General features: G+C 36.3%; 1 protein-coding gene and 1 long non-coding RNA gene across 2 annotated transcripts in view; one reads left to right on the top strand and one right to left on the bottom strand.

The window, feature by feature from the left end:
* Positions 1 to 5108, bottom strand: part of UFL1 (UFM1 specific ligase 1) — a 32345-nt gene extending 27237 nt beyond the window's left edge. Inside the window, exons 1-5 of the mRNA XM_026002899.2 lie at positions 4914 to 5108; positions 3228 to 3373; positions 2145 to 2173; positions 1416 to 1513; positions 787 to 901 (exon numbers count right to left, since the gene is read on the bottom strand). Of these exons, the coding sequence (XP_025858684.1) occupies positions 787 to 901; positions 1416 to 1513; positions 2145 to 2173; positions 3228 to 3373; positions 4914 to 4990 (465 nt within the window). The 5' untranslated portion in view covers positions 4991 to 5108. The remainder of the gene's footprint in view (positions 1 to 786; positions 902 to 1415; positions 1514 to 2144; positions 2174 to 3227; positions 3374 to 4913) is intronic.
* A 45-nt stretch (positions 5109 to 5153) lies between these two features.
* Positions 5154 to 25936, top strand: part of LOC112923163 (uncharacterized) — a 71277-nt gene continuing 50494 nt past the window's right edge. Inside the window, exon 1 of the long non-coding RNA XR_011997146.1 lies at positions 5154 to 5460. This is a non-coding gene — a long non-coding RNA (uncharacterized lncRNA). The remainder of the gene's footprint in view (positions 5461 to 25936) is intronic.

Raw genomic sequence — 25936 nt, 5'->3', positions numbered from 1 at the left:
AATGTATCAACAGCACAGTTTTATAAAAAAATCTTTTGGGTCTGTACTGATACTTTTTAAAAGTGTTTTAAAAACATATTCTTTGACCTGTGATTAATATATATTTGCTCACTTAAAATAGAACTTAGTCTCCTGAAATGCTATGTAAAATAGGTCTATATTCAAATGGTCTTTTAGATGCAATTATAGGAAATCACTCTCTCAAAATGGATGAGTAAATATGTCTGTATTATAAATTAATCTCATGTAATTATGGTCTGATAAATTTTTTAAGCTGGATTTTCATAAAGTGATATATACCTAAGAAGAGATTTGGCTTTTCTCTTATTTATTCCAGTAAATACAAAACAAAATCATCATTTATTGAGTACCTCCACTGTGCCAGACATCTCACTAGATATACCATCAATATAACCTTACTGGAGTCTATGAAAAAGACAATCATTTCCATTTTAAAGATACGTAAATTGACACAAAAAAAGAGTTGAAATAAATTTCCTAACATTGAATAACTAAGTAGTGGCATAAATGTATTCAAAGTCTGTTTTACTCCAAAGCACACGCACTTTCCACTATACAAAATAGATGTCTATAATTCTAGAGTGTCAAACTATTTTAAGAACAAAGAAGTAATCATTTCTAAATGGTCTCATGAGAGCCATCAATATATAGGAAATATCCCCAAACACTTGCAAAACATTAATTTATGGTAAGAAAGTCTAGTTTTTTTTTCTTTCAACTAAAATTCTTTACCTGAAAAGACATTATACTATTAAGAAAAAATACCTGTGTCAGAAAGTTTCCAGGAAGATCATAGGTTTTACATAGCTCTGATATGGTGACCTGACCACTTTCTTGCAATTTATCATTAACCTCTTCTGCTAACCGATCCAAATAGTTCCTAATAGTTAAAAAAAAAAAAAAATTAGGAATAATGCTTTTCCTCTTTTAAGTACAATAACATATGCCCACAAAAGAATGAATAGGCTATCTTTAGGTAAACATGATTTATGACTCATATTCTGAAAATTATTTTTTTCTTATAAATGTAACTAAATGGAAGGTCAACCAAATGACAAATGCTGGCATTTTTTAAACAATGTAAATTGTGCAATCATTTTTCACTAATTTTTTGGAAGAAATTTGTTTTCAGAGTTAAGATCAGATATAAAGACTGTAAAAATTACATTTTGTGCTGCTTTAAGATAATAGAAAAAAAAATCAAAGTTTTTATTATTTCCAAGAACTCCATACAATTAAGCACTTACTTTTTAAGTACAATGATCTTAACAATGAAAATCAGCATTATGAGAGTTCTAAATGCCAAACTGGTCACAATTGTTTTAAATTTAAACACTATTAAAAAAAAAGAGAAAAAGAAACACAAAAAAAGTGCTCTTATATGCTGTACTTACTCATCTATCAGTTGTCCCAATACTAGCTGAACATGTTTTTCTGATTTTACAATGTCACCAATTCTACTTTCAATATGAGTCAGATCCACATTAATTACCTAGAAAATAAATAAAATTCTATAAGTTGTAAGTTCATATCGTCTCTTAAGTTTAAAGTTACATATTAGAAATATCTTTTTAAAAACTTGCTTTCTCTTAAATGAATTTCAAATCAATTGGAAGTATTGTGAAAAGTCTCAGACAAATAAAAATTTAGAATCTTGTTAACTTTCATTTCTGAACAACTACATTTTCACTTGCTAGGAAAGCTTGCATTAAGAAACTATAGTTTCATACAATAGGCACCTTTTATAAAGATTTTCTAGCTTCTTAAAACATAGTGTATCTTGCTGATGACCTGCATGCTATATTTTCTAAAAATATCTTCTACTTTTAAAAATATTTTTCTATTCCTTCCATAAACTAAAAGCACATAAACGTCAAAGTTATTTTTCTCTCCAAATTACATAAACCCAGTAATTACATATAATGACAACTATGGGTTTATTTGGTAAAGGATAAGCAAATAACTGAGAAAGAACTTATTAAATTGATTAAAAGTATTAGTGAGGACTATGAAACTATTTCTTCACCAACATTATACAAAATAGGATACCAGTATTAGTGAATACTTTAGTCATAGTATCAAAAAATTGAGAAAGGAAAAAAATTTATAAATTTAAAATTTACCTGTTGCAGATCAACAATGTTTACTCGACCTTTAAAAAAAGACATTTATTGATTTTATATTTACGTGTAAGACACACAAGCCAAAAAATACATTTCAACAGATATTTATCTGGACAGTGGAAGTCCTCCTTCTACAAAGGAATAAAGCCACAATAATTAATGTTTTCAAATACAAACCATTAGCTAAATAATAAATAAGTCTTTATGGCTGGAGGCATAGGCAATAATTTATTTTTGAAGTTTCATTTGTCACATAGGCTAATAACAAATGAATACACAAGTTGCCCAGGCCTACGGATTTAAGATTTATCTCCCTTCACAATTTATCTGTGACCAAGGAGATACAACTAAATTCAGATGAACTTTAAAAATTTTTTGGAACAAGTAGATTTCCACCTATTGGCAAAAGAAAATCTGTCAAGTATTCTAAATTATAGCTAATATTTGATTAGCTAACCATGCAGGAAGATGAACCAACACCAAGGGTATATTTGATAACATCTAATGAGTTGTTTTCATAGTTGCTTCTATTTTAACCAAATAGTGCTCAAAGTTGCTTAGTAGTTTGTTCAAATTTTAAAAAGACAAAGAAAAACAAAAACTTTATGTGTTTCTACTAGCGTTTCCTACAATATAATAGGTATAGCACTATATTGTTTCCTAATTTGCAAATACTGAAAGGTAAGTTTTTAAGAGTGTGGTAGTATTGCTCTATATTTTAACAATCTGTAATCTTTTAAAATCTCTGTTCTCCTTTCATAATTACCACCTGATAATAGATAGCTTACCCTCCCAAGTCATCCAATAAATTCATGAATTATGGATAGAAACAGTTGATTAATTCACATACAGAACACATAACTCATAATAATAAAAGATGCTATTTTGTAAGGTGACAATATTTGACTTCATTTAAATTATATGATCTTCTTTACCGGAAGCTATCAAAAATATCGAGGCTGATTTTTATATTAATAATTGGGAAGGATGTCTTCTATCCTCCAAATAATTTATTATTTATGTTTTAAGGGTTTCCCCCCCCACCTTCAAATAACCAGAGGAAAAAAATAAGGAATTACTTACCACCTCGGACATGTAGCTCATCTCTCATTTCTTTACTAATCTGAGCTGGTGTAATATATTCCTTCCCATCAAGTGTGTGAACTACTTCTAGCTGTTTTTGAGCAATCAATTTATTCACAATCTCAATGCAGTTCCGCTCTGACAGCCTGAGAGAGACAAGAAGTTTTATTATTTATTTTTTAATAAATTTATTTTTTATTGGTGTTCAATTTGCCAACATATAGAATAACACCCAGTGCTCATCCCGTCAAGTGCCCCCCTCAGTGCCCGTCACCCATTCACCCCCACTCCCGCCCTTCTCCCCTTCCACCACCCCTAGTTCGGTTCCCAGAGTTAGGAGTCTTTCATGTTAGAGACAAGAAGTTTTAAAATGCACTTGATATATTTGTGCTTAACAAAATTAACAATGTATGAAAAAAAAATTTTTTTTTAAAAAAAGCCTGGGTGAAGAGGCACTCTACATTACAAAATCTGTATCTTTTATTAGTAAGCCATATAGATTCAATAAGTCTAAAAAAATAAAAACAACTCTTGGGGGGTAAGCAGGTTGACATAAACTTCAATCGTGCACCTAATTGGTACAAACCATCCTATTACAGAATTTCAAGTTTGCTCTGTCCTCTGCGCCTGCTTCTACTCTTCAAATCTGATTAGAAAGGCGAGGACATAGAATTTAGGTAGAAAAAAGGTCTGCCCTTTTACCTCAGTTTCCATTATAAATTCAGTTAAAAAAACAAAAACAAAACGAAAGACAAAAAAAAAAAAAAAAAAAAAAAAGCAAAAAACACCCCCAAAACCAAACAAAGCACACTTTTCTTTTAAACTAAGCGTGTAATTGCTTCACTTCTACTACCATTCGCCCGTAGGCAGGAGACAGGGCCTAGGAAAAAAACCAGGACTGCAACTGTTATCCCAGCACTTCAGGATCTGCCCTGGTTCGCTCTCAGCGCTACACAAATACAGTATTAAGGGATTAAGGTCTTCAAGCCCCAGAAGGCACAAAAGCATCAAAAGGTGAGAGATATAGTCAACTGATTCAAAAAAAAAAAAGGGGGGGGGGGATTCTATTAATATTGTATATGTGTTCCGTAATATTAAAAAGCAGAGCTTTTAACCCCTAAGCTTGATGGCTCTGCGAGGAATGTCCGTGTTCCAGGAGTCCTTACAAAAACTGACAGATGGGACCAGGGGCCCGGCCTAGCACTGCTCTTCCGGTGGACAAAAAAAAAATAAAAAAAAAAGGCAAGATGTTGCACGAGTCAACACAGCACTTGCTAAGCGCTGTATGTTGGCGTTGGAAAGTCCTGGGAGCGTCGGACAGGCGAGGGTGCCACGGGACTCGACGGGTGATTAAGGATGCGACGGCGCTCGTGGGGCTGGGACGGCTCCACGGGGCTCAGGCACAGCTCGGCCGTCGGGAGGGCGGGGCGCGCCGGCCTCGGGCCCCGGCGGACTCGGGGTGGGGTGGGGCGGGGTGGGGACTCCGGGGCGTAGAAGCTTTCGGGCTTTTCCGCCAAGAACTATGCCTGGAACCGCCGCCCTCCAGGCGCGGGAGGAAGGGGAAGGCAAGACGCGGTGGCACAGGGTGGGTGGGAAGGTGCGGGGTCCAGAGCCAGGGACCCCCCGGCCTCAGCTCTCATGTGGCTGCCCAGGGGCTACTCAGCAACGGAGAGGGAGGGTCGGCACCTCTGAGTGGCCTCGGCGAACTGCGCCCGCTGGAAGTCAGCTGCCAACCGCCTGATCTCCTCCCAGGCGTCCGCCATCACGGCCGAGCCGCCGAGAGCCGCCGACACGTCAGCCCAGACGCGGCGGGAGCCGAGGCGGAACGGGCCGCGCGGAGGGACAAGAGACTCCTCCCCCGACGCAGAGGCCGAACGCGCGCGCCCCGCGCCGGAGGGGCGTGTCGGGAGAGCCGCGGCCCCGCCCACTCGGAGTGGGCGGGGCTTTGCGGGAGGGCAGGTGGCGAGGTTCTCGCCCCGACAGTGGGAGGGCGGGACGCGGCAGGTCAGCAAAGTGCTACTTTAGGTCTTTTTGTATTCTAACTCCTGTTTCAGGGCCGTGATGATTGAGTTAACCACTTTTCCTTTTCTTCTGCCCTTCATTTGTGTTTTGGAGAGGGGCGGGGAGGTGCCAGCAATTAGTATTCTCTCTTCTTCCCTGGCTATTAGCAAGAGCAGTCCATTGGGTATCGTGGGCACAGAGCAGTTGTACCTTTTGGGAGACAGTATTGAAGGTAGGTACTCTAATTTTTTTTTTTTTTTTTTTTTTTTTTTTTTTGCAGAAGAGGTGACTAATTTGGTTACTATGAAGGCTGGGAATTGCGCTCATGTGCTTCTAGATTCAGAATGTTATTCTTATCTATTTCTCCTGTGGGGGAGATTGACTCCATCAAACAATGAAGAAACAGAATCATACGATAATACTATATATATGTATATATGGCTACGAATGAAATGGAGGAGGCAAAGGGCACGTTTATTTTGCTTGCCCCTGCATTGATACTAGGAAAAGTTAAGTATTTACTCTGGAGTCAATTTCATGTCCCCTTTCACTTTTATACATAACTCTCCGCTTTAAAAGGAAAAAAGAATTCGTTCCTTTTAACTGCATGCGCAATAGAGTTGGTGAAGGGGAATTGTTTCAGTTCTTTTCCAATCTCAGTATCTTATTCAGGGTGACTCAGATCCAAAGCCACAAAGGTACATGTGTGGTAAAGTTCCCAGCTTTATTTAAAATGCAGAGAACACAGTCACAAAAACCTGTTACTAACACCAAACAGTCGCATAGTCTGGCAATGTGATTGCCAACCAAGAGGTGGAACACCAAAAGTCAAGAAGGTAACTTCTTGAGGAGGGTAGGGGGTGTTGTTCCAAAGGGCATCAAGCTTCAGAACAACCAGAAACATTCATTCGTGTAACAAAGACTTGTCGAAGGTCTATCAAATACCATGGAGTACATTGGTTGGTAAGGCAGACATGATCATGCCGTAAACAACTTATAAATCTAATAAAGCATATATTTTCTTAAAAAAGTACTTAGTATATACTATAAAAAGTATAGCAATAGGGAAAGTATAGTGTGCCATGTAACCACTTGGCAGCCAAACTTCTTCCTTATCATACAAGACTCTGGCAGCCTGGCTTCTACTTTTTGGCAGCATCAGCTACTGTCCACCACATGTGAAGTAATGGGCTAGACACACCAAGCCCTTTCAGGACTTCATATCTTTCTGGAATGCTTGTTCCATACATCACTGCACCATGCTCCCATTTATTTATTTTTCTATGATGTCCCAGATTAAATAAAACTCTTCAGTGAAAAAAAAAACAAAAAACAAAACAAAACAAAAAAAACTCTTCAGTGAAACCTTTTAAAAATTCCTACAGTTATTCCATGTGCAGTGTCCCCACAATTCTTTATTCAAGCGTCTCTAACAGCAAGCAAAACTATATTGCAATTTTTACTTACTATACCTCTAAATAGTCTGAGCTCTTCGATGCTCCCTAGCATTAGTATGATAACTGGTTCATAGTGCCTGGCATATTTCATGTATATTAAGTGAATAAGTCACTGGAAATACTTTGGTGCAGCGTTTTACTTTGGTATAATAATAACATTTACATTTATTCTTAAAGGGCAATAATTCCTAAAAAAGGATAATTCATGATTGTGTTTTCTAGTGATGAGACTAAAATTATAGCCACTAGCAAGTTGAAGCTATTTAGATTTTAATTAATTAAAATTATATAAAATTATACAACAGCGAACAAGTGGAATTTGAGATCGAAAACACAGTGTAGTTTATACTAGCACCCCCCCAAATGAAATAGGCATAAACTTAGCAAAATACATAGAGATGTATGTGAGATAAACTATAAACTTTGATGAATGAAAGCAAAGAACAGCTATATAAGTGGAAAGGCATTCCATGTTCATGGATAGGAAAACCAAAAAAAAAAAAAAAATCTCATATTATCAAGATGTCAGTTCTCCTTAACTTGATCTATGATTCAATGCTATCCCAATCAAAGTCTCAAAAAATTATTTAGTGGATATCAACAGACTTATCATGAAGTTTATATACAGAGGCAAAAAAAAAAAAAAAAAAAAAAACCAGAATAGCCAATACAATATTGAAGGAAAATGAAGTTGGGGTACTGACACTACCTGATTTAAAACTTACCATGAAGTTACCCTAATCAAAATAATGTTGTATTGATGAAATAATAGATAAATGCATCATTGGAAAAGAATAGAAGTTCCCAAATAGACCCACAGAGATATAGTCAACTAATCTTTGACAAAGGAACAAAGGCAATGCAATGGAGAAAAGATAACCTGTTCAACAAATGTTGCTAGAATAGTTGGACATTCATACACACACACACAAATGAATCTAGATGCACAACTTACAGCCTTCATAAAAATTACATTTGGATCACAGATCTAAATGTAAAATGCAACTAGAAAGCCCATAGAAGATAACTAGAAAATTTAGATGACTTTAGGTATATTAGTGACTTTTTAGATACATTATCAAAGGCACAACACATGAAAGCAAGACTTGATAAGCTGGACTTCATTAAAATTAAAAACTGCTCTGCAAAGATGTACGTAAGTCAAGAAAACAGAAGACAAGACACAAACTGGGAGAAAATATTTGCAAAAGATATATCTGATGAAGGGCTTATCAAAATATATGCAGAAGTCTTAAAACTCAACAGTAAGAAAGCAAAGAACTCAATTAAAAGATAGGCCAACGACCTTAACAGACACCTTGCCAAAGAAGGTATACAGATAGCAAAACAACGTATAAAAAGATGCTCTGCATCATGTCATCAAGAAATGCAAACTGAAATGAGATACCACTACACAGCTAGCAAAATGACCAAAATCCAGAATACTGATGAGGATGTGAAGCAATATGAACTCTCATTTGTTGCTAGTGGGAATGCAAAAAGGTACAGCCACTTTGGAAGACAGTTTGGTGCCTTCTTAAAAAACTAAAAATACTCTTACTGTGCAAATCAGCAATTGCACTCCTTAGTATTCACCCAAAGGAGTTGAAAACTTATGCACACAAAAACCTACACACATATATTTAAGGCATCTTTATTCATAATTGCCAAAACTTGGAAGCAGCTAAGAGTCCCTTCGGTAGGTGAATGGGTAAATGAACTGTGATATACCCAGACAATGGAATATTATTCAGCACTAAAATGAAATGAGCGGTCAAGTCCTGGAAAGACATGGAGGAACCTTAAATGAATACTACTAAATTAAAGAAGCCATCTGAAAGGGCTACATGCTGTATGATTCTAACTATATGACATAAAGGAAAAGGCAAAATTATGGAGATGATAAAAAGACCAGTGTTTGCCAGGGGTTGGGAAAGGTAGAGGGACGAATATGCACAGCAATGAGGATTTTGAGGGCAGAGAAAATACTCTATATGATATCATAATCACGGACATGTGTTATTATACATATGTCTACACCAATATGATGTAGGACACCAAGAGTGAGCTTTAATATAAACAGTGAACTTTGAGTGATTATGATGTTAATATAAGTTCATCAATTGTAACAAATGTTCCTCTCTGGTGGGGGACTTTGATAATGGAGAGGCTATATGTGTGTGGGAGCAGGGATTATATGGGAAATCTCCATACCTTCCTTTCAATTTTTCTATTAACCTAAAACTATTCTTTAAAAAATTGTCTTTAAAATAATTAATAAAGTTTAAAAGCTAGTTGTTCAGTCATAATAGCCACCTTTCAAATGTGCAATAGCCATATGTGGCTCCTGGCTATCTTATGGGACAGTATAGAAAGCCATTTTCACTTGTACCAGTTGTGTTGGACAACTCTGGTTTAGACCTTTGATAAAGGCACATGTTTGTTCACTGAGATCGTGAGACTCAAAACAAGGATCTGCACCTGGAAACCATATACCTTAATCGCAGTAACAGTTGTTTTGAAGAGGGAGTAAGAATGTGAATGGGAACTATTTTAATGTTGGCTAACATTGTGATACAGAGTTGAGGAGCTTTAAGTAACCTAATGTATGAGTAGAATAGTAAACAGTACAAGTGGCCACTGAATAAGAGATAAGAGATTCCTTTTAAGAACAAGCTTTATGTAGACTTCAAAAGCAGAGCTTCAGTTCTGTAAAAAACACTTTCTAACAGCTTGTCTAAGTCAAATGTTGACATGTATATTATGTGGGAAAGACTCAGAGTCTTTTCAACTATACTAGGTACATGATTGTGACACCATCCTCGGATTCATTTTAAATTCAAAGACTAATAAAATATTCTAACATTTGTAATATGGATTGATGGCTTCTTTGATGATATAAGATGTGATATTCTGAAGTTCCTGCAAGATAAAATTTTCTGCTAATAAAACTTGAAGCATTTCCCCCCTACTTTACTAGAAAATGATAAAGTTTGAAGTACTTTCTCTAACTCAACCCAGGAAAATAAACCCCAACAACTGCAAAATGTGTACTGTCAAACAAGTCATTGCAGAGAAATTACAAAGACATGTGTTAATTAAGTCACTGTTATTATCTTATTTTAGTTAGGGACTTAACAATTACCTTAATACCACCATCAAACATGGCAGTAAAATCTTATACATAGAAAGCATCAATGCATTATATGGTTTCATTCATTCGGTGAATATAAAAAATAGTGAAAGGGATTAAAGGGGAAAGGAGAGAAATTGAGTGGGAAATATCAGAGAGGGAGACAGAACATGAGAGACTCCTAACTCTGGGAAACGAACAGGGGGTAGTGGAAGGGGAGGTGGGAGGGACAATGGGATGACTGGGTGACAGGCACTGAGGGGGGCACTTGATGGGATGAGCACTGGGTATTATACTATATGTTGGCAAATCGAACTCCAATGACAAAATATACAAGAAAGAAAGCATCAATGCCTTAGGAAACCAATATGATTTTTGGGTGGAAGAAAAGCAAAAAGGTGAATTGAAGAACCAGGAATAAAAGAAGCAGGAAGGTATAGGGGATGGAATAGTTAACAATATCTCTATAGAGTCAAAAAGAATGAAAATAAATGGAAGCCTATTGGCTAGTAGAGTAAAAAAGGTTATGACTTTTAAGAGGAGATTTTTTTTTCCTACTCTGGTAGCGATAGAAGTCAGATTGTAAGATACCTATGAGCAAATGTAAATAATGAGAGCAAGAACAAAGAGAGACCTGATCAGGTCTTGAATGAATACAAGATAAGTTAGCGAAAAGAGAGATTATGATGATGTTGAAGAGGTAGGCAGCAATCACTCAGGGATCACAGAATCACAGCATATTAGGGCAGGAAAGGCTCTTCAGATCATTCATGCTAATATCTACCCACATAAATAATTTCTCCACAAGGCCCTGGCAATTTATGTACTTTTTGCTTGACCACTTCAAGTGATGAAGTATTCCTTTTTTTTTGCAAAGTAGGTTAGTCCACTTTGGGACAGATCTAACAGAAATTCCTTCCTTATACTAAAGCAGGATCTGTTTCTTTGTAGCTTCCATATTCTTTCCTTGGGTCCACAGAGTGACTCTAATATATTTTTCCCATGACAACCCTCCAGATATTCAACATGTCCTTCCTGTTTTCGTTCTCTAAGTTAAACATCTCAGACCCTTCAATTATATCTCCTGGCAGAATTTCTGGACCTCTAGATATCCTGGCCACCCTCTCTTATTGGACTCTAGTTTGCCAGTATCAGCTGTAGAAAGTGATGCCCAGAAGAATATAGTATTTTACAAGTAGTCTGGCTAGAGCAGATAACAGTGAGATTAATTTCCCTAGATATTATATTTCTTAATTGGACTCAGCTTAAATAGAGCTGGGGATGAACTATATCTGACTGGTTTTTATCTAAATTGTTATCAAACGAGGTTTAGTCAACTCTACCTGAAAAAATTAATTTCACCTTGTTAGCTTTGACCCATTCATTCATTCATTCATTCATTCATTCATTATTTTAACAAATAGTATTTGAGGTCTACCATATGCCAGGCTTTGTGGTATGCCTTGAGGATACCAAGAAGCACAAACTGTTTTAACCAATTGAGATTATTTCAAAAATCAAATGTCATTCAACATTATTATTTCTGCCATCCCTTATCATCTACAAATTTTTAAGATATAATTAAGTTTTTAAGTTAATTACAAAATTGATTAAGAGAGAAACAAGGATATATACTGTGATAAACTGATGACACTGGTGTGTTAGGATCCTAGATTCAAAAAATTTTAGAGCTAGAAGGAACTTTAGAGATATCTAAAAGTCTGATTCATTTATTTTATAAAGTAGAGTTAGCATGTACTTTTGAGTGTGATTGTCTTAAATACAGATTTCTCTTTTTGTTTAAGGGGAAAGTCATGGAATGCCAGCTTGTTTGTGGAATTCCAGATTCAAATTTATCAGTCTTATAAGGAGCAAATTTTTCAAGACTTATTCTTAAAGAACTCATGCTATTTTATAATAGTCACCATTTTCTTTATCAAAATCCTACAAAGCCATCTATTTAAGAACTTATTTCAGAATTTTTTTGCTTGCCTATATTTTTCATTTTCTTCTCATTCCAAAATGAGGTCTAAAATTCTGTTTTGATATTTGTAGGTTTTGTTGGGGGGTGAGGGAGCAAGTTTCTGTTCATTGTGACCTTTCATCTTTATCAATAAAGCAATAACTGTTATCCCTCTGGTTCACATCACTTTATCATTGGTACATAATCCTTTATAGTGTGACCTGTGGAGTCAAATGCATGTAAATACTTTATAAAGTTATCTTTATATTTACTCACCCCCTTACTCCTCACTACTGTTGTGACTGTATTGTCAGGGTTTCATTTTAGAGCCATATTTTTGTGAAAATTGTTCTGCAAATACATATATTTATTCCACAAACACTAAGTATTCTTTTGTTTCCAAGGGAACAAATTCCATATTATTCTTTTCTGGTTTTGTTCTCTCTACCCCATCACCAATTTCTTCACAATTCCGTATTTAGAGTCAGACTTATTAGCTCCAGGCATCACTTGCTTTCCTATGTATACTTTTCTACAGTGTAACTGCCAAGCAAAATGACAAAAAGGCAAATTTGCAAAGGAACAAGTTAGTGTTATTGTTGTTGGTTGGGTATTGTTCTCAAAGGAGCTGAAATTCTTCTATTTTATCAACAAAATGTGGTATAAAGGAATATATTGGCAGTGTGTATCACCGCTAAGGCAGAAGTATGTAGAATGCTATGTGAATTTAATAGTCATAAGGACACATTCTAAAAGAATACGTAGTATCTGTGTTTCCTGCCAAACAAGGAAAAAGTCACACTGGCTCAAATCTCCAGGAATGACTTGTATGTTTCTTGTTCTTCTTGGTATGTTGTACTATTTTCACCCACTGCTAACATCTCACCCTGGCAACTGACTGATCTGTATTTATGACTGATCTCTGTATGTATGAGTTTGTTTTATTTTAGATCCCACATATAAGGGAAATCATATAGGATTTATCTTTCTCTGTCTGGTGTCTTTCTTCTTTATCTCTTACTCCTTCTCCTGTCTTGGTTTTCTCCTCCTCCTCTTCTTCTCCCATGTGTTATTTAATAATTACACCAACAAGATGATATGTTATAAAAAGATTGAGGACTTGTAGCGGATGCCACATTATAGCAGCAGCAGGAACAACATCTGGGAAGTTGTTAAGAGCCACAGCTGGCATCGCTAATATTTACCTTTTTAGATTCCATTCTGAGGAGATTGTTTCTGAGAGTAAGTTCTGGTCAAGCTCCTAAAAGTGCCAAAATCAAGGGTAGTTGGCATCTCTCCAAGTTCATGTGCAAGGTAAAAATGTCTTCAGATATATAGATGCACAGTCTATAAAGTATTACAGTATTATAGTATTATAAAGTATTATAGTCTATGTAAAGTATTACAAATCTTTAAGGCAATTCTTATATGCTCTTACTTTGTGTCTTTGAATCTTAGAATCAGTGTTCATATTTTAAGCAGATTGTGTTTGTATATGAGAGAGATACTATTGCTGATACTTGCTATTCATCATAGTAACTACATTCTAGTGTAATTTTGACATGGATTAAACACTTAATGTCTTGCTTACATCTGTTTGACCATAGCAATTCCTATTGATTTCATTTGGTCAGCAAATACACGGCGCAAAGACCACACTCTTCCTTTTAGTACTCAGGATAGACCACTAATCAATTATGGCATTTGTCTTGCTAAGCCTGGAAATTCCTGAAAATCCTTCTCAAACAATGTTCCAGCCAACTGCTAACATTATATCAAAGTTGGCACTTGCTATGAAATATACTCCTCATTCTAGAGCAAGGCCATATCTCTGAGAAATATCCCAATGTAAAAAGACCTCTGGGCAGTGGCATCAGAACTATAAGGATCACCTATGGAGTATGTCAGATGCCTTTCTGAGTGGGGAATTACACCAGGAGAATCAGATACAGAACCCAATTTCTTAGGAGCCAGGAGAGAAGATAATTCTGGTTTGGACTTAGAGTAAAGGTAGGATGGAAACAAAAAGAGAAAACATACTTTGGGGCTCTATCTATAAATCTATAAATTGTCTATGTGGCCACCACTCAGATTCCTCTTATTTTACTAAGTGTTTTTTTGTTTGTTTGTTTGTTTGTTTTCCACAATGGTGTTTAGTTGTGATATTGTAGATGTTCCCTGGGGCTAATGATCCAAAGTAGTGAAAGGGAACATCTTTGTTTTTAGTTTTGTTTAACCATAACATAGAGGAAGGAGCTTCTTAAAAAAGGGAGTTCATTCTTTTCCTAGTGGCTCTCACTGTTTGGTCTCAGGAAACTTTTATGGTCTTAAACACTCTGAGGATCTCTCAAAGACCTTTTGTACATGGGTTATATCTATTAATATTTACTGTTAAAGTTAAAACTGAAATAAAATAGTTATTGAAATGACTACAGTAAAATGTTAACATAGATAATATATATATATTTGTAAAATTGATCTGTAGAACAAAAAATTTAGTGAGAGGAGTGGCATTGTTTTATGTTTTTCCAAATCTCTTTAACATTTGACTTGTTAAAAGAAAATTCAGAGAACTTTATTTGAAATGAATATTTTATTGAGCAAGCAACAAATTATTCGTAAGCAGGGAGACATCAAAACTGAAAGTGGTGGAAGCATGGCTTTCAGTGGTTACAACTCAGTTTATAAAGCATAAATAAGGAAGTGCCTTGTTTTCTGTTGTGATTTGTTACTAGAAATTACATACCTTTTAGGGTAGTAGCACTCTATTTGCTGATTTGCTTGCCTGTCTGCTTACTTGATTGACTAGGAAGCTATAAAGTCATGCTGATATGAAGAAAGGATAAGTTTTATTTAAGGTCAGAGTCAGCATTTCTGGAAATCAGGACAATTTTAAACTTTGATTACATAACTATAAATGTTTGGTGTTTGGGTATCTTCAGACTGTGCCCTTCATTTTGAGGCTTAATGGAAGCTTCTTAATTCAATTTGTTATATATCACATATCATGTAGTCTCTGGAAAACTTCACTGTATACTCGTGAAAAAGACAAATAATGACTTAATGCCATTTTGAAAATAGTTTTGACCTCACAGACCCCCTGAAAGATTTTAGGGACATCATCATTCCTGACTGACCCTTTCAGAATTGATGCTTCAACCCTTTCTGTGATAAATGCTGACCTGAAGTAGGATGAATGTATAAAGTCTCTTGCTAGGGCTGTCCTTGGCATTTCATCATTTAAAAGTATTGGGCCTGAGGAAACGACATAATCAACTGAGATAATTCATTCAATTCAATGTTTATTAAAGATATTTTCATAACTTTTGCAATATTTATATTCATAATTTAGAGAAAGTATACCCCCAAATACAAGTAAACATAGAAAGTCAAGATCTGGGGAAAAATAATGCAGGTATTCAGGTATCCATATAGTTCTATAAAGCTGGCTCATTCATTGATTTAATACATATTTACTGAACACCTATACTGGGCATAGGGGATGCATGAATGACCTTCATTTATTGTTGCCTATATTTGAGCTTACATTCTAGTATGACTTGTACCCCAAATATGGCTTTTGGCCAAACAAAAACAAAAATAAAAACCAATCAAACAAATAGGCCAATTATAAGATGATCATTGGCCAGAGAGTGAAGAGGGATATTCAGGGGGAGCAAAGATTTTTGGAGATTTACTAAATAGTTTTCCTACAGTGAATGTCACAGTGGACTTTGTGAAGCTATTTATTATAGCCTTCATGATTGGAAGCTGAGAAAATGAGAACAAAATGGAGCTGAGAGTACCACAGAAACTGCTTTCTGTGAAACAAATATTATCATCCGTTTGTTGTCCATCTTATAAGATGGTGACTCTAAACTGAAATTACTTTTCTTTTTTATATCTGCATTTTCATAGTATAAACCTTTATTGGTCCATTAGAACTGTAGTACTGCCTACCAAAGATTAGTCCCAAGTTTCTACCTTATAGCAAGAGGGCCAAGAAATGTGGAGAAACACAGGCTATTTGATGGGAAGTAAATGTCTGATACAGCTGGTACATTGAGGGAGTATTTCTTTAGATGGAAAGTTTTTTGTTTTTATTTTTTCCAGAATGAGAAAGAATGGTCTGTGTTATGGAGTGAATTGTGTTTCCCCCAAATTTATTTGTGAAAGTCGTAATCCCAGCACCTCAGAATGGGACTGTTTTTGGAGATAGGGTCTTTAAAGAGGTTATTAGGGTACAATGGGGTCATTAAGGTTGGCCTTAATTCAATATGACTGGAGTCCTTATAAAGAAGGAGATTAGGACAGGAATGCATGGCGGGAAGATCATGTGGGGAGAGAGGGAAGAAAGCCATCTACAAGCCAAGGAGAGAGGCCTCAGTAACCAAGCCTGCCCCACCTTGATCTCAGATGAGAGAAAGGGAGGAGGAAGCAGAAGGGTGGGAATCAGGGAGAAAATCCCAGAAATGGCAGAAAAGTATGAGATAAAATCACAAATGTATGGTGTGTGGTCACTTAAAAAATAGCATCAAAAGATATCCATGTCAATTCCCTGGAAACAATAAATATTCCTTTGTTTTATTTAATTTTTAAAAGATTTATTTATTTTAGAGAGAGAGAGAAAGAGAGAGAGAGAAAGCATGCACCCACACATGTGGGGAGGGGCAGAGAGGGAGAATCTCAAGCAGACCCTCCACTGAGCTCTGAGATCAGATCATGACCTTGAGATCCTGACTGAGCCAAAACCAAGAGTCAGAGTCTTAAGCCACTGAGCCACCCAGGCACCCCTGTAAATATTACTTTATATAACAAAAGGTATGATAAAGTTAAGTTTCTTGAGAGGAAAAATTTATCTTGGATTACCTGAGTGGGCCCTGACCAGAATCATGTACATCCTTATGTAAGAGAAAGGCATATAGAAAGGGAGAAGGTAATGTGATGTAGTCTCAAGCTGAAGAATGCCGGTAGCCACTGGAAGCTGGATGAGGAAAGGAGCAAATATATTTCTGGTGTTTTAAGTCACCAAGTTTCTGGTAATTTCTTATAGCAGCCACAGAAAACTAATAAAAATGGATTAAGCTTGGATATCACAAGGGAAATTTCTTCCTTTTAGACATGAAGTACAAAAGTAGTGTTGGTTTATACATTAATTATCTTGGAGGTGGTAAAGTAGTTGAAGTAATTAAGACTACCCATTTTGTAAGTAATACTGCCTCACAAACTTCTGATTTCTTTTATTTGGTAGAGGCCCCAGAGTCTAGACTGAACCCCAAATATAATAGAAAGCCTTGAGATTCTAAAAAATCTTTTGCTAACAACCTTTTACCAACAAACAGTAAAGCTTCTTATTTTACTTCATGAAGCATTTAGTTACAAAAAAAAAAAAAATCAGACAGTAAACAAAGGGTCAGTAATGAAATACCCAACTCCTCAAGATACGCATGTTTTTATAAGTAAAGTTAGAAATTTCCAATTGCTTTTCCTGAGGTCAAAACAACATTCATAACAAGATTGCTTCTTTGAAATTCTGTAACAGTACAACGTTCTAGATTGTGATATACTGCAGCATAGCAGAGTCTAATGGATTTTCCTCATGAAAATCTATAAAATTGCTACGATTGAACACTGCTTCAGAAATTGGTAAATACATTGTTTATCTAAAATCTTGTATGTGTTATCATACTTACTCTGGCAGGTGGGGGGAAAATTTGGGTGAGTGTTTATTGTTAGCACAAGAATGAATTAGTTTTCCAGTATGAGTTGGCATCCCATAAAATCCATTCACAAAATAGTTGCTTACTGGAGTTTTTCGTCATTATGGCTGAGAAAGAGAAGCACATCTGTGCTCTTTGCAGTATGATACATTCATCTTTCAAACAAATGATACATACTAGAATGGATTGGGATATGAGAGAAAAAAAGATTCAGTATGTAGTTCTACTTGGGACCTTGATTCCAACACTAGAGACAGAATTGAGATTCAATCCTATAGCTTCACCGTGAAAAGCCACATAACCATACGGAGGCTTCACACATTTCACTTCTGTCTATGATGACTTTCTTTTGAGTAATTTGGTAGAGAAAACAACATGAAAAAGAAACATATTTAGAAATCCTCGAAGTTTTACTAAGTATTTGTTTAGCTTGGCTTCAGAAATTTGATACGCGGCTGTCTTAAACAAATATGAAATTCTCTAAGCATACAACATGAAATCATGTTCTAAACCTGAAAGCGTGTTTTCTTCCTAATGGCATTTTTTCAGCAACACACAAGCCAGACAATGGAAAGGGACATGTGCACTCACTGTAATGAGTGACTAGAAGGTGTGGAAAAACCAACCACCAAGGACATCTTCTAGCACTTCTTGAACCCCAAAGATTCTTTACCTCTATCTCTTACGGCCCTCACCTGTTTCATATCTCTTTTCAAACATCAGCAACCTGTCTTATAAGTCACCTGGGTTTAGGGACAATGTTATTCATTTTTGTACTCACACATGTATATACCTCAGTGCCTTGAGGTGAAATATTAAATTGTCACATTATACAGTGATTATCACAGTAGTCACTTACCTGTTTTGCTGATTTCAGTTTACATTTCTACAACATACTTATATTAAAAACATAATTATATTAAAAGCGTGCTTCATGCCACACATGCTTTTAAAAATACTTAGTGGCTCTGCATTGGTCAAAGCAATGAAGTAGAGACTTAAAATTCTCCTGAAATAACCCTATATAATCTCTCCCCAAGTTGCTGCTCCAGCTGTATCCTAATCATCCTCAGCACCTTTAATGAAGGCTGGGATCCAGCCACATGCCACATTGTTGTCCTTCTCAAAATCTGCAGGATGACTGCAGAGCTCTGAAAATTTGCACATAATAGTTTGTCTTTCTGAAAGGCCCTTTCCTCTCATCTTTATCCCTGGCCTTGTAATTTTCTCCCTCCTCTGTGCTCTAATAGCGTTATCTGCTCTCCTCCTGAATAATATAATGACCTTAGAAAACTTTAATTTTTTCCACTTAAATAATTTTTAAACGTTATTCCATTATTTTATTCTCCAAATTAGTCAAAAGGCATAACATTTTTTTTCCCTCTGAGTTTCATCTTACCCATCTACTCCTTCTTTCTTGGCTCAAATTCCTTCATTATGAAATAGATTCATTAGTAATACTCTCTGCAAATAGCCATCAGTAGTAAAACTATCGTAGTCTTTATTTGTTCATCAGCAAATCCCATTTGATCTTCAAAATGGCTGCAGAATCTGACCTCTTTTACCACATCCACCACCATCATTCTAGTCTTTTTCAAATGGGTGATAGGAAGACCTTGCTACCTGATATCCTGCTTAAACTCTTGTCCTCTCAGTAAATATTGCTAATTACCTCCCAAAGATACATTTTCCCCTCTTATCAAAAATCATATCCTATTATATTGGAGTGACATAGTAATGAGCTAAAAAAAAAAAAGACATTTCCTTATCTCTCTTGCAAATGAAGTGGTTGAGGAGGTGTCAGAATTGTCTCTGGTTGTCTCTGCTTGGAAGGAGCTGATAAATCTGGGAAGAACACTCTTTTTGTACTTCTTCCTGCATCTTAATGCCTATCATGTGAAAGTGGTAGCAAGAATTTCAGCAAAGTCTAAAAAGTAAATCCAGGAGAACTACTGAGACTTTAGTACTGATATCTTTAAATAATAGAGTCTATATTAGCAATCTCCTAATTGATACAATTTAAGACTACTGCCCACAAAGCAGCCAGGAAAATATTTTTAAAATGTTGGTTTGTAAGAGAAAACATAAAGAAATATTTTTTCATCTCTGAGTAGATAAAAATTCTTTATACATTACCTCCCAAAATACTAACCAAAAAAGGAAGACGTGACAAATTGAAGTACCTTAAAATTAAAAACTTCAATTGAGTGATAGCAATAAATATTGAAGACACAGTGGTAAAAAATAGTTTTGATACATATATATGACCTGGAATTTATATGCAAGAAGTATAAAGGACTTCTACAAATCAGTAAGAAAAATACTACAACCCAGCAGGAAAATGAGCAAAAGACTTAATAGGTACTTCACAAAAGAAGAGTATCTAAATTACAATTAAACATATGAAATGTATTCAACCTCATTAATTATTTGGCGATTGCTAATGAAATGAAAGTGAGGGATGCCTGGGTGGCTCAGCAGTTGAGCATCTGCCTTTGGTTTGGGTCATGATCTTGGACTACTGGGATTTAGTCCCACATCAGGCTCCCTGCATGGAGCCTGCTTCTCCCTCTGTCTGTGTGTCTGCCTCTCTCTGTGTGTCTCTTATGAATAAATAAATAAAATCTTAAAAAAAAAAGAAAGTTAAATGCAGTGAAAACTAAGGTGATGATATAACAATATACATCCATCAGAACAGCTAAAATTAGGACTGAAGGTACCAAATATTGATGTGTATGTGAAACATAGCTAGTGGAAGTAAAGATACAGCAATTTAGAAACACTGATTGACTTCTCTACTAATTCTGAATATAGTGAATATTTTATACACTAACAATTTTACTCCAAGGCAAAATCCAATAGAAATGCATATGTATTGTAGTAGGCTGAATAGTGCCCCCCCCCCCCCCCCCCCCCCCCCCCCCCCCCGAGTAATGTCTACATCTTAATCCTCAGAACCTTTGTTACCTTACAAGACAAAGGGATTTGGCAGGTGTGATTAAGTTAAGGCTATTGGGATGGGGAGATTATCTTTGATTATCTGGATGGGCCTGAGATAATTACAGGGATCCTTGTAAAAAGACTGTAGGAGGGGGATCCCTGGGTGGCGCAGTGGTTTGGCGCCTGCCTTTGGCCCCAGGGCGCGATCCTGGAGACCCGGGATCGAATCCCACATCAGGCTCCCGGTGCTTGGAGCCTGCTTCTCCCTCTGCCTGTGTCTCTGCCTCTCTCTCTCTCTCTCTCTCTGTGACTATCATAAATAAATAAAAAAAAAAATTAAAAAAAAAAAAGACTGTAGGAGGGGTCAGAGTCAGAGAGAAGGCAAAGAGTGGAGTGATGCAGCTATAAGCCAATGAATGCCAGCAGCCTTACTTAAAGTCAGAGGGACAAAGTATAGAATATCCCTGGAGCCTTCAGAAGGGACCAGACCTACTTACATCCTTATTTTATCCTACACACTTCATTTCAGACATCTGAACTCAGAACTACGAGAGCAGAAATAAATTCTCTGTGTCCTGGGGCATCAATGATGGTCACATAATACTTGCTGGTCTTGAATTTCCACAGGGAGATATCAATGGTGATACCAGGTTCATGTTCAGCTTTCAGTTTATCCAAGACCCAGGCATACTTGAAGGAGCCTTTTCCCATCTCAGCAGCCTCCTTCTCAAATATTTCGATCGTTCTTTTGTCGATCCCACCACATTTGTAGATCAGATGGCCAGTAGTCATAGACTTGCCCGAATCTATGTGTCCAATGACAACAGTATTGATGTGAGTCTTTTCCTTTTCCATTTTTGTTTAGGTTTAGTGGTGATTTTCATGACACCTGTGTTCTGGCAGCAAACCCATTGCAAAAAAGCTCTCTCCTCTTCTTCTGAGACTTCAATTACACATCTGTTCAAACTTTTGCTGTATCCCTATGAATGTCCTGTGTAATTTTGTCTATTTTTTTCTTCCTTTAATTTCTCTACTTAATTCTGTACATTTTTTCCCAGTCTATTTTCCAGGTGACTTATTCTTTTTTCATGTATGGCTAATTTACTATAAGTCCATATATTGAGTTATTGATATTCAGTCATTACCTTTTCTTCATATCTAGAATTTTCATTTGATTCTTTTTTTATAATTTATACTTGTCTGCCAATATTATCCGTTTTACCTTTTAATTCCTTAAAAAAAATCTATTTCCAAATTCTATTAGTTGGATTTCCTGTTTGTTTCTGTTATCTGTTTTTCTCTTGGTGGTGATCATGTTGTCTTATCTCTCTAAATCTTGTTTATTTTTTAATGGAAATAGCACATTTAACGCAAAGTAATTAGCTAATTTAGGAGTATGATGTTATTTTCTATCAGAGAGGATTCATATTTTTTTCTCATTCTAGGTAGGGCAAAAGAAAGAATTTCTAAATACAACACTGACTTCTTGTGGAATTATTATTCAGATTTATATAATCCCTATCCTAGAAATTAGAATAATGCAACCATGGGTATCTGGCAGAAGCAAATAAAATTACTCTCCAGAAAGGTCCAGATTTAATTTCAATCCCATCATTATTTCCATAGATTTAGATTACCTGAGCTCAAAATTCAGAATTATAAAACACCTAAGAAACAAGCCATCATGAGTGAGGATCAGTATGAACAACAATAGAATTTTAAATTTGCTACAGCATCTACAGGAGTTTTTGTTTTGCTTTGTTCCATTTTTTTTTAAGATGGGATAGACTTAAGTATGTTTCTAGGTCAATATCAGAATAGCTTTGGATGGAAGAGTCAGGGGAGATAATTGACAGAAATCCTGGAGCACACCAGAAGAACAGAGAACAGAGGTTGAAGGAAGAGGGCCCATTCATCCCGTGAGGAAGGGAAGCTGAGGTTGAGATATGAAATAAGCAAGGACAAGCCCTTGACTGACTTCAGGTTCAGTTTTCTCAATGTAATAGGAAGACTGAAGGAGGTGAGAGTGAGTAGTGGAATTGGAGCCTTGAGGACAGAGGTAAAAGTTTAGATTTTGCATGGAGGACAGGAAGATGAACAAGAGAAGGACTGATGATCAGTGTTGAGTGGCTGAATGTGGACATGAGAATTTGAGCCGTATTCTTGTTGTGAGGTTGTGGCATTTTATGTCAGGTATGGAAAGATGGGAGAAGCTGTAAAAACGAGTCACAACCAAAGGCATATTTAGAGCAAGGGCAAGTGATAACTGCATTCTTTCAAGTGATAAGAATCACTTGAAAGCATCAAGAAAAATATGAAATTCTTTTTAATATTCAGATTTTAAGAAAGAAGGAGTTGTGTATAGGAATTTTGAAAGCTTTTGTTGAAGTTGAAGTGATTATAAATTTTAAAGTTTTCAGCTAGAAAGAGTAAACATTAACTATCCAGAAAATTCATTTCCATGAATAGTTACTGGACAAATGAACTCTTACTGAATTTCTTTAATTTTTACTTGATCATATTGATTGCCAGAAATTCTAAATTGTTTTTTCTCTTTGCAAAGCATAGAAAAACAACAACAACAAAACAACCTTAAAGCTCTTTTAAACAATGTATTCAGAAACTGGTTAGATACTATGCATGTTAAGTTTGAAATCTTGACAGCCAAACAATCAATAAGTACATGTATGAATTTTAAGCGATTTCCTCCATCATCATTTTAATGCAACTGGAATCATTCACTCTGTTAGGTGCTCTAATCACTTATTGATTTTCTGGTAACTAGCATGGCAGCAGCAACAAAAGCCTTACCACATTTCTGTCTAGAATTGCTGCTGTATCACAGCACCTGCTGTGAGGAAAATTAAGTATAGATGAGAGATCCTTGTTGATTTTACTCCCAGCAGGTTCCACATGAAAAAAAAACAAAACAAACAAAAAAAAAACTTTAGTCCAGGACATCCTGAAACAAAAAAATAAGGAGAAATAAAGGGGATCTGAAACAATATAAAAGGTAAAATAAGTTGAAAAAGTAAACAAGGTAAGACATAATTTTTAAGAATTGTGAAATTCAGAGGCTGAGAAGAAGGGGCATCCCCAATAATGATTTGGTGAGAGAGGTAGGCCTGGGAAGTGTCCATAGTCAAAGGAAGTTGGGAGTTGGTCTGACTCCAGGGCTTTTGGCATCTCATATAGGTCTTTGGCAAGCCAGTCTCCTCTGGAGGCTGCTAACCGCTTAGTGCCCCTCAGGGGGAGCTTACAAAGAGCATTAGGTAATATAGAGTCTTATTTAACTTAGCTGCTACATTTAGTTTTGCTACTAAGGATTTCATAAGTTGCCCATATTTTCTTTTTGTTATTTGAACATTGTAATGTTTGTTTGGAAAGACAGTGGGAGTTAAAATGAGATATATTTTAGGCAAAGGAACCTCTAGCCAAACATCTTATAGACTCATTATTTTGACTTAGCATAGGAAGCTCAAGGAAGCTATTTCCAAACCACCCGGTTGTTACATGCTACTCCCTTGACAGCCTGCTGCTTCGGTCCATCTACTCCCAGCTTGTCTCTGCCTCAGGAAAAGGAAGCACCTAAGGCAGAGTACCTGAAATTCAACAGAAATATGTTTACCAAAAATATGGTTAAAGGAAGTAAATTTTTTTGTTTATGAGTGTGACAAAGGTAACAGCTCCTTCCAAAAAACAGTGATATAAAATGAAAAGTCCAAAGGAAAAGTAAAATAAGCATCTCAGTGTTTAAACTTCTCATCATAAAGTCCTGATGCTTTATTTTATAGGAAATCCACTTCAGTCTTCATCCAGAGGCTACCTTTTTTCCCCACTTACGAAAGGCACATGGGGTAGGTAGATCTAGACAATCCTGAGAAATCCACTAAACTACAGACTGCATTAGGGAAGAGATCATATTTATCTAATTCAATTTTGTGTTTCCAGGGCCTAGCATATGCCTACCGCACAATAGAAGTACAATAAAAGTTTGTTGAATAAATGAATAAGTGAAAATTAGGGGGAATCAGGAAATCTAGATCTTTCCTATTACCCAGGCCTATGATGTATCCCAAGAGACCTGAAGAATCTCAGTTGTGATGCTAACAGTCTTGCCTTTTAGAAATAATCAGAATGGAAAATATTTCACTTTTTTTCTGAGGTATGTTAGCTTTGTGTTGAATGATCTAAAATGTGAATTTATAACTGAGAATGTTGGCAACTACTTAGATCGAAAACAAACTATATTCAAAACCATGACCTCCATGTAGAAAAATAATATACTGTTATTGGCTTCTTAAGCCAGGCTTATTTTTAATGTGTCTTGCATCTCTAAAACATAGACTTTATCAAACTTAACTCTAAGTTATGATGCATATAACCTAAATATTGTGTCAACTAAGAAATTTTTGATCAAAGTAGTAAGCTTCTTATTGCCTTAATTCAGTATAAGGCAGCCAGACTCCAGAGACTAATCCCATGAGTGTAGCAATAGTCCTTGAGTAGTATAGATTCCTTTTGTTTCTATTTCTGAGAAAGATAATGAAGAGCAAGGTAGCTGTAAACAATAGAAACCTCTTCTCTAACAACGTGATCTAAAATGAAAGCAAAAACATGTCAGGATATTATTAGTATGTGTTGTAAGCAAGGATGTGTGCCAGAGAATAATCTTTTCATCTAGAATGAGAAAGCTAACCATAAAATATGTTGATTAAGAGCACAGACTCTGGAGCCAGACTAAGGTGCTTACACCCTGGCTGCACCACTTAGTGGCTATGTGATTTTAGTAATACTTAACCTTTCTGGGCTTCAGATTCATATGTAAAATGATGATAATCTTATTACCTATATAACAGGTTTGTTGGGAAAATCAAATGATTTAATATGAAACTTTCCCAGAAAGTGCCTAGAATATCTTTAGTGTTAAGTGTTTGGCCTCCTATCCTTTCTGATAAAGTAACATGGAGAACTTTAATCATCCTTTGGAGAAACTTTTGTTAAAGGAAAGAGTTGTTGTGCCCAAGATTGCGAATCCGAGAAACCACCAAGGAGCAGACACCGATGCAAACACACGAGGGTTTATTTACAAGCTCGAGCTTGGGTCCAAGTGTACCCGACACAGCGGAGCAGGGACTTGGACCCCGAGACTAAGAGGCGTAGCAGCTTTATAGGGGCCAGTGGCCAATGGGATACACAGAAAGTTGCACAGTCATGTCGGTCCACACGCAGGTGGCCAATTGAATTACACCTTACCCTATAGTATCCATTTGAGCTGGCCTGTTACTTTGGTCAGAATTGGTGCGCAGTTTTGGCGGGCACAAAGCAGGGTTACATTGTTATGAGCCGATTTTGGATTAGGGTGTGCCCAGCGGCTTGACTAGGGTGGGGCAGCGCCTTAAGCAATAAGCAGGTTATGTGGGGGGTCATACAGGAGGTGGCAGGTGTGGCACAAAATGTAGTTAGTCCTGCTCTGCTTGTCCAGGGGTAGGGGA

This window comes from Vulpes vulpes, chromosome 1 (assembly GCF_048418805.1).
Source record: "Vulpes vulpes isolate BD-2025 chromosome 1, VulVul3, whole genome shotgun sequence".
Taxonomy (NCBI): domain Eukaryota; kingdom Metazoa; phylum Chordata; class Mammalia; order Carnivora; family Canidae; genus Vulpes; species Vulpes vulpes.
The sequence above is the reverse complement of the archived record's forward strand: the minus strand, read 5'-3'. Positions and strand labels throughout refer to the sequence as shown.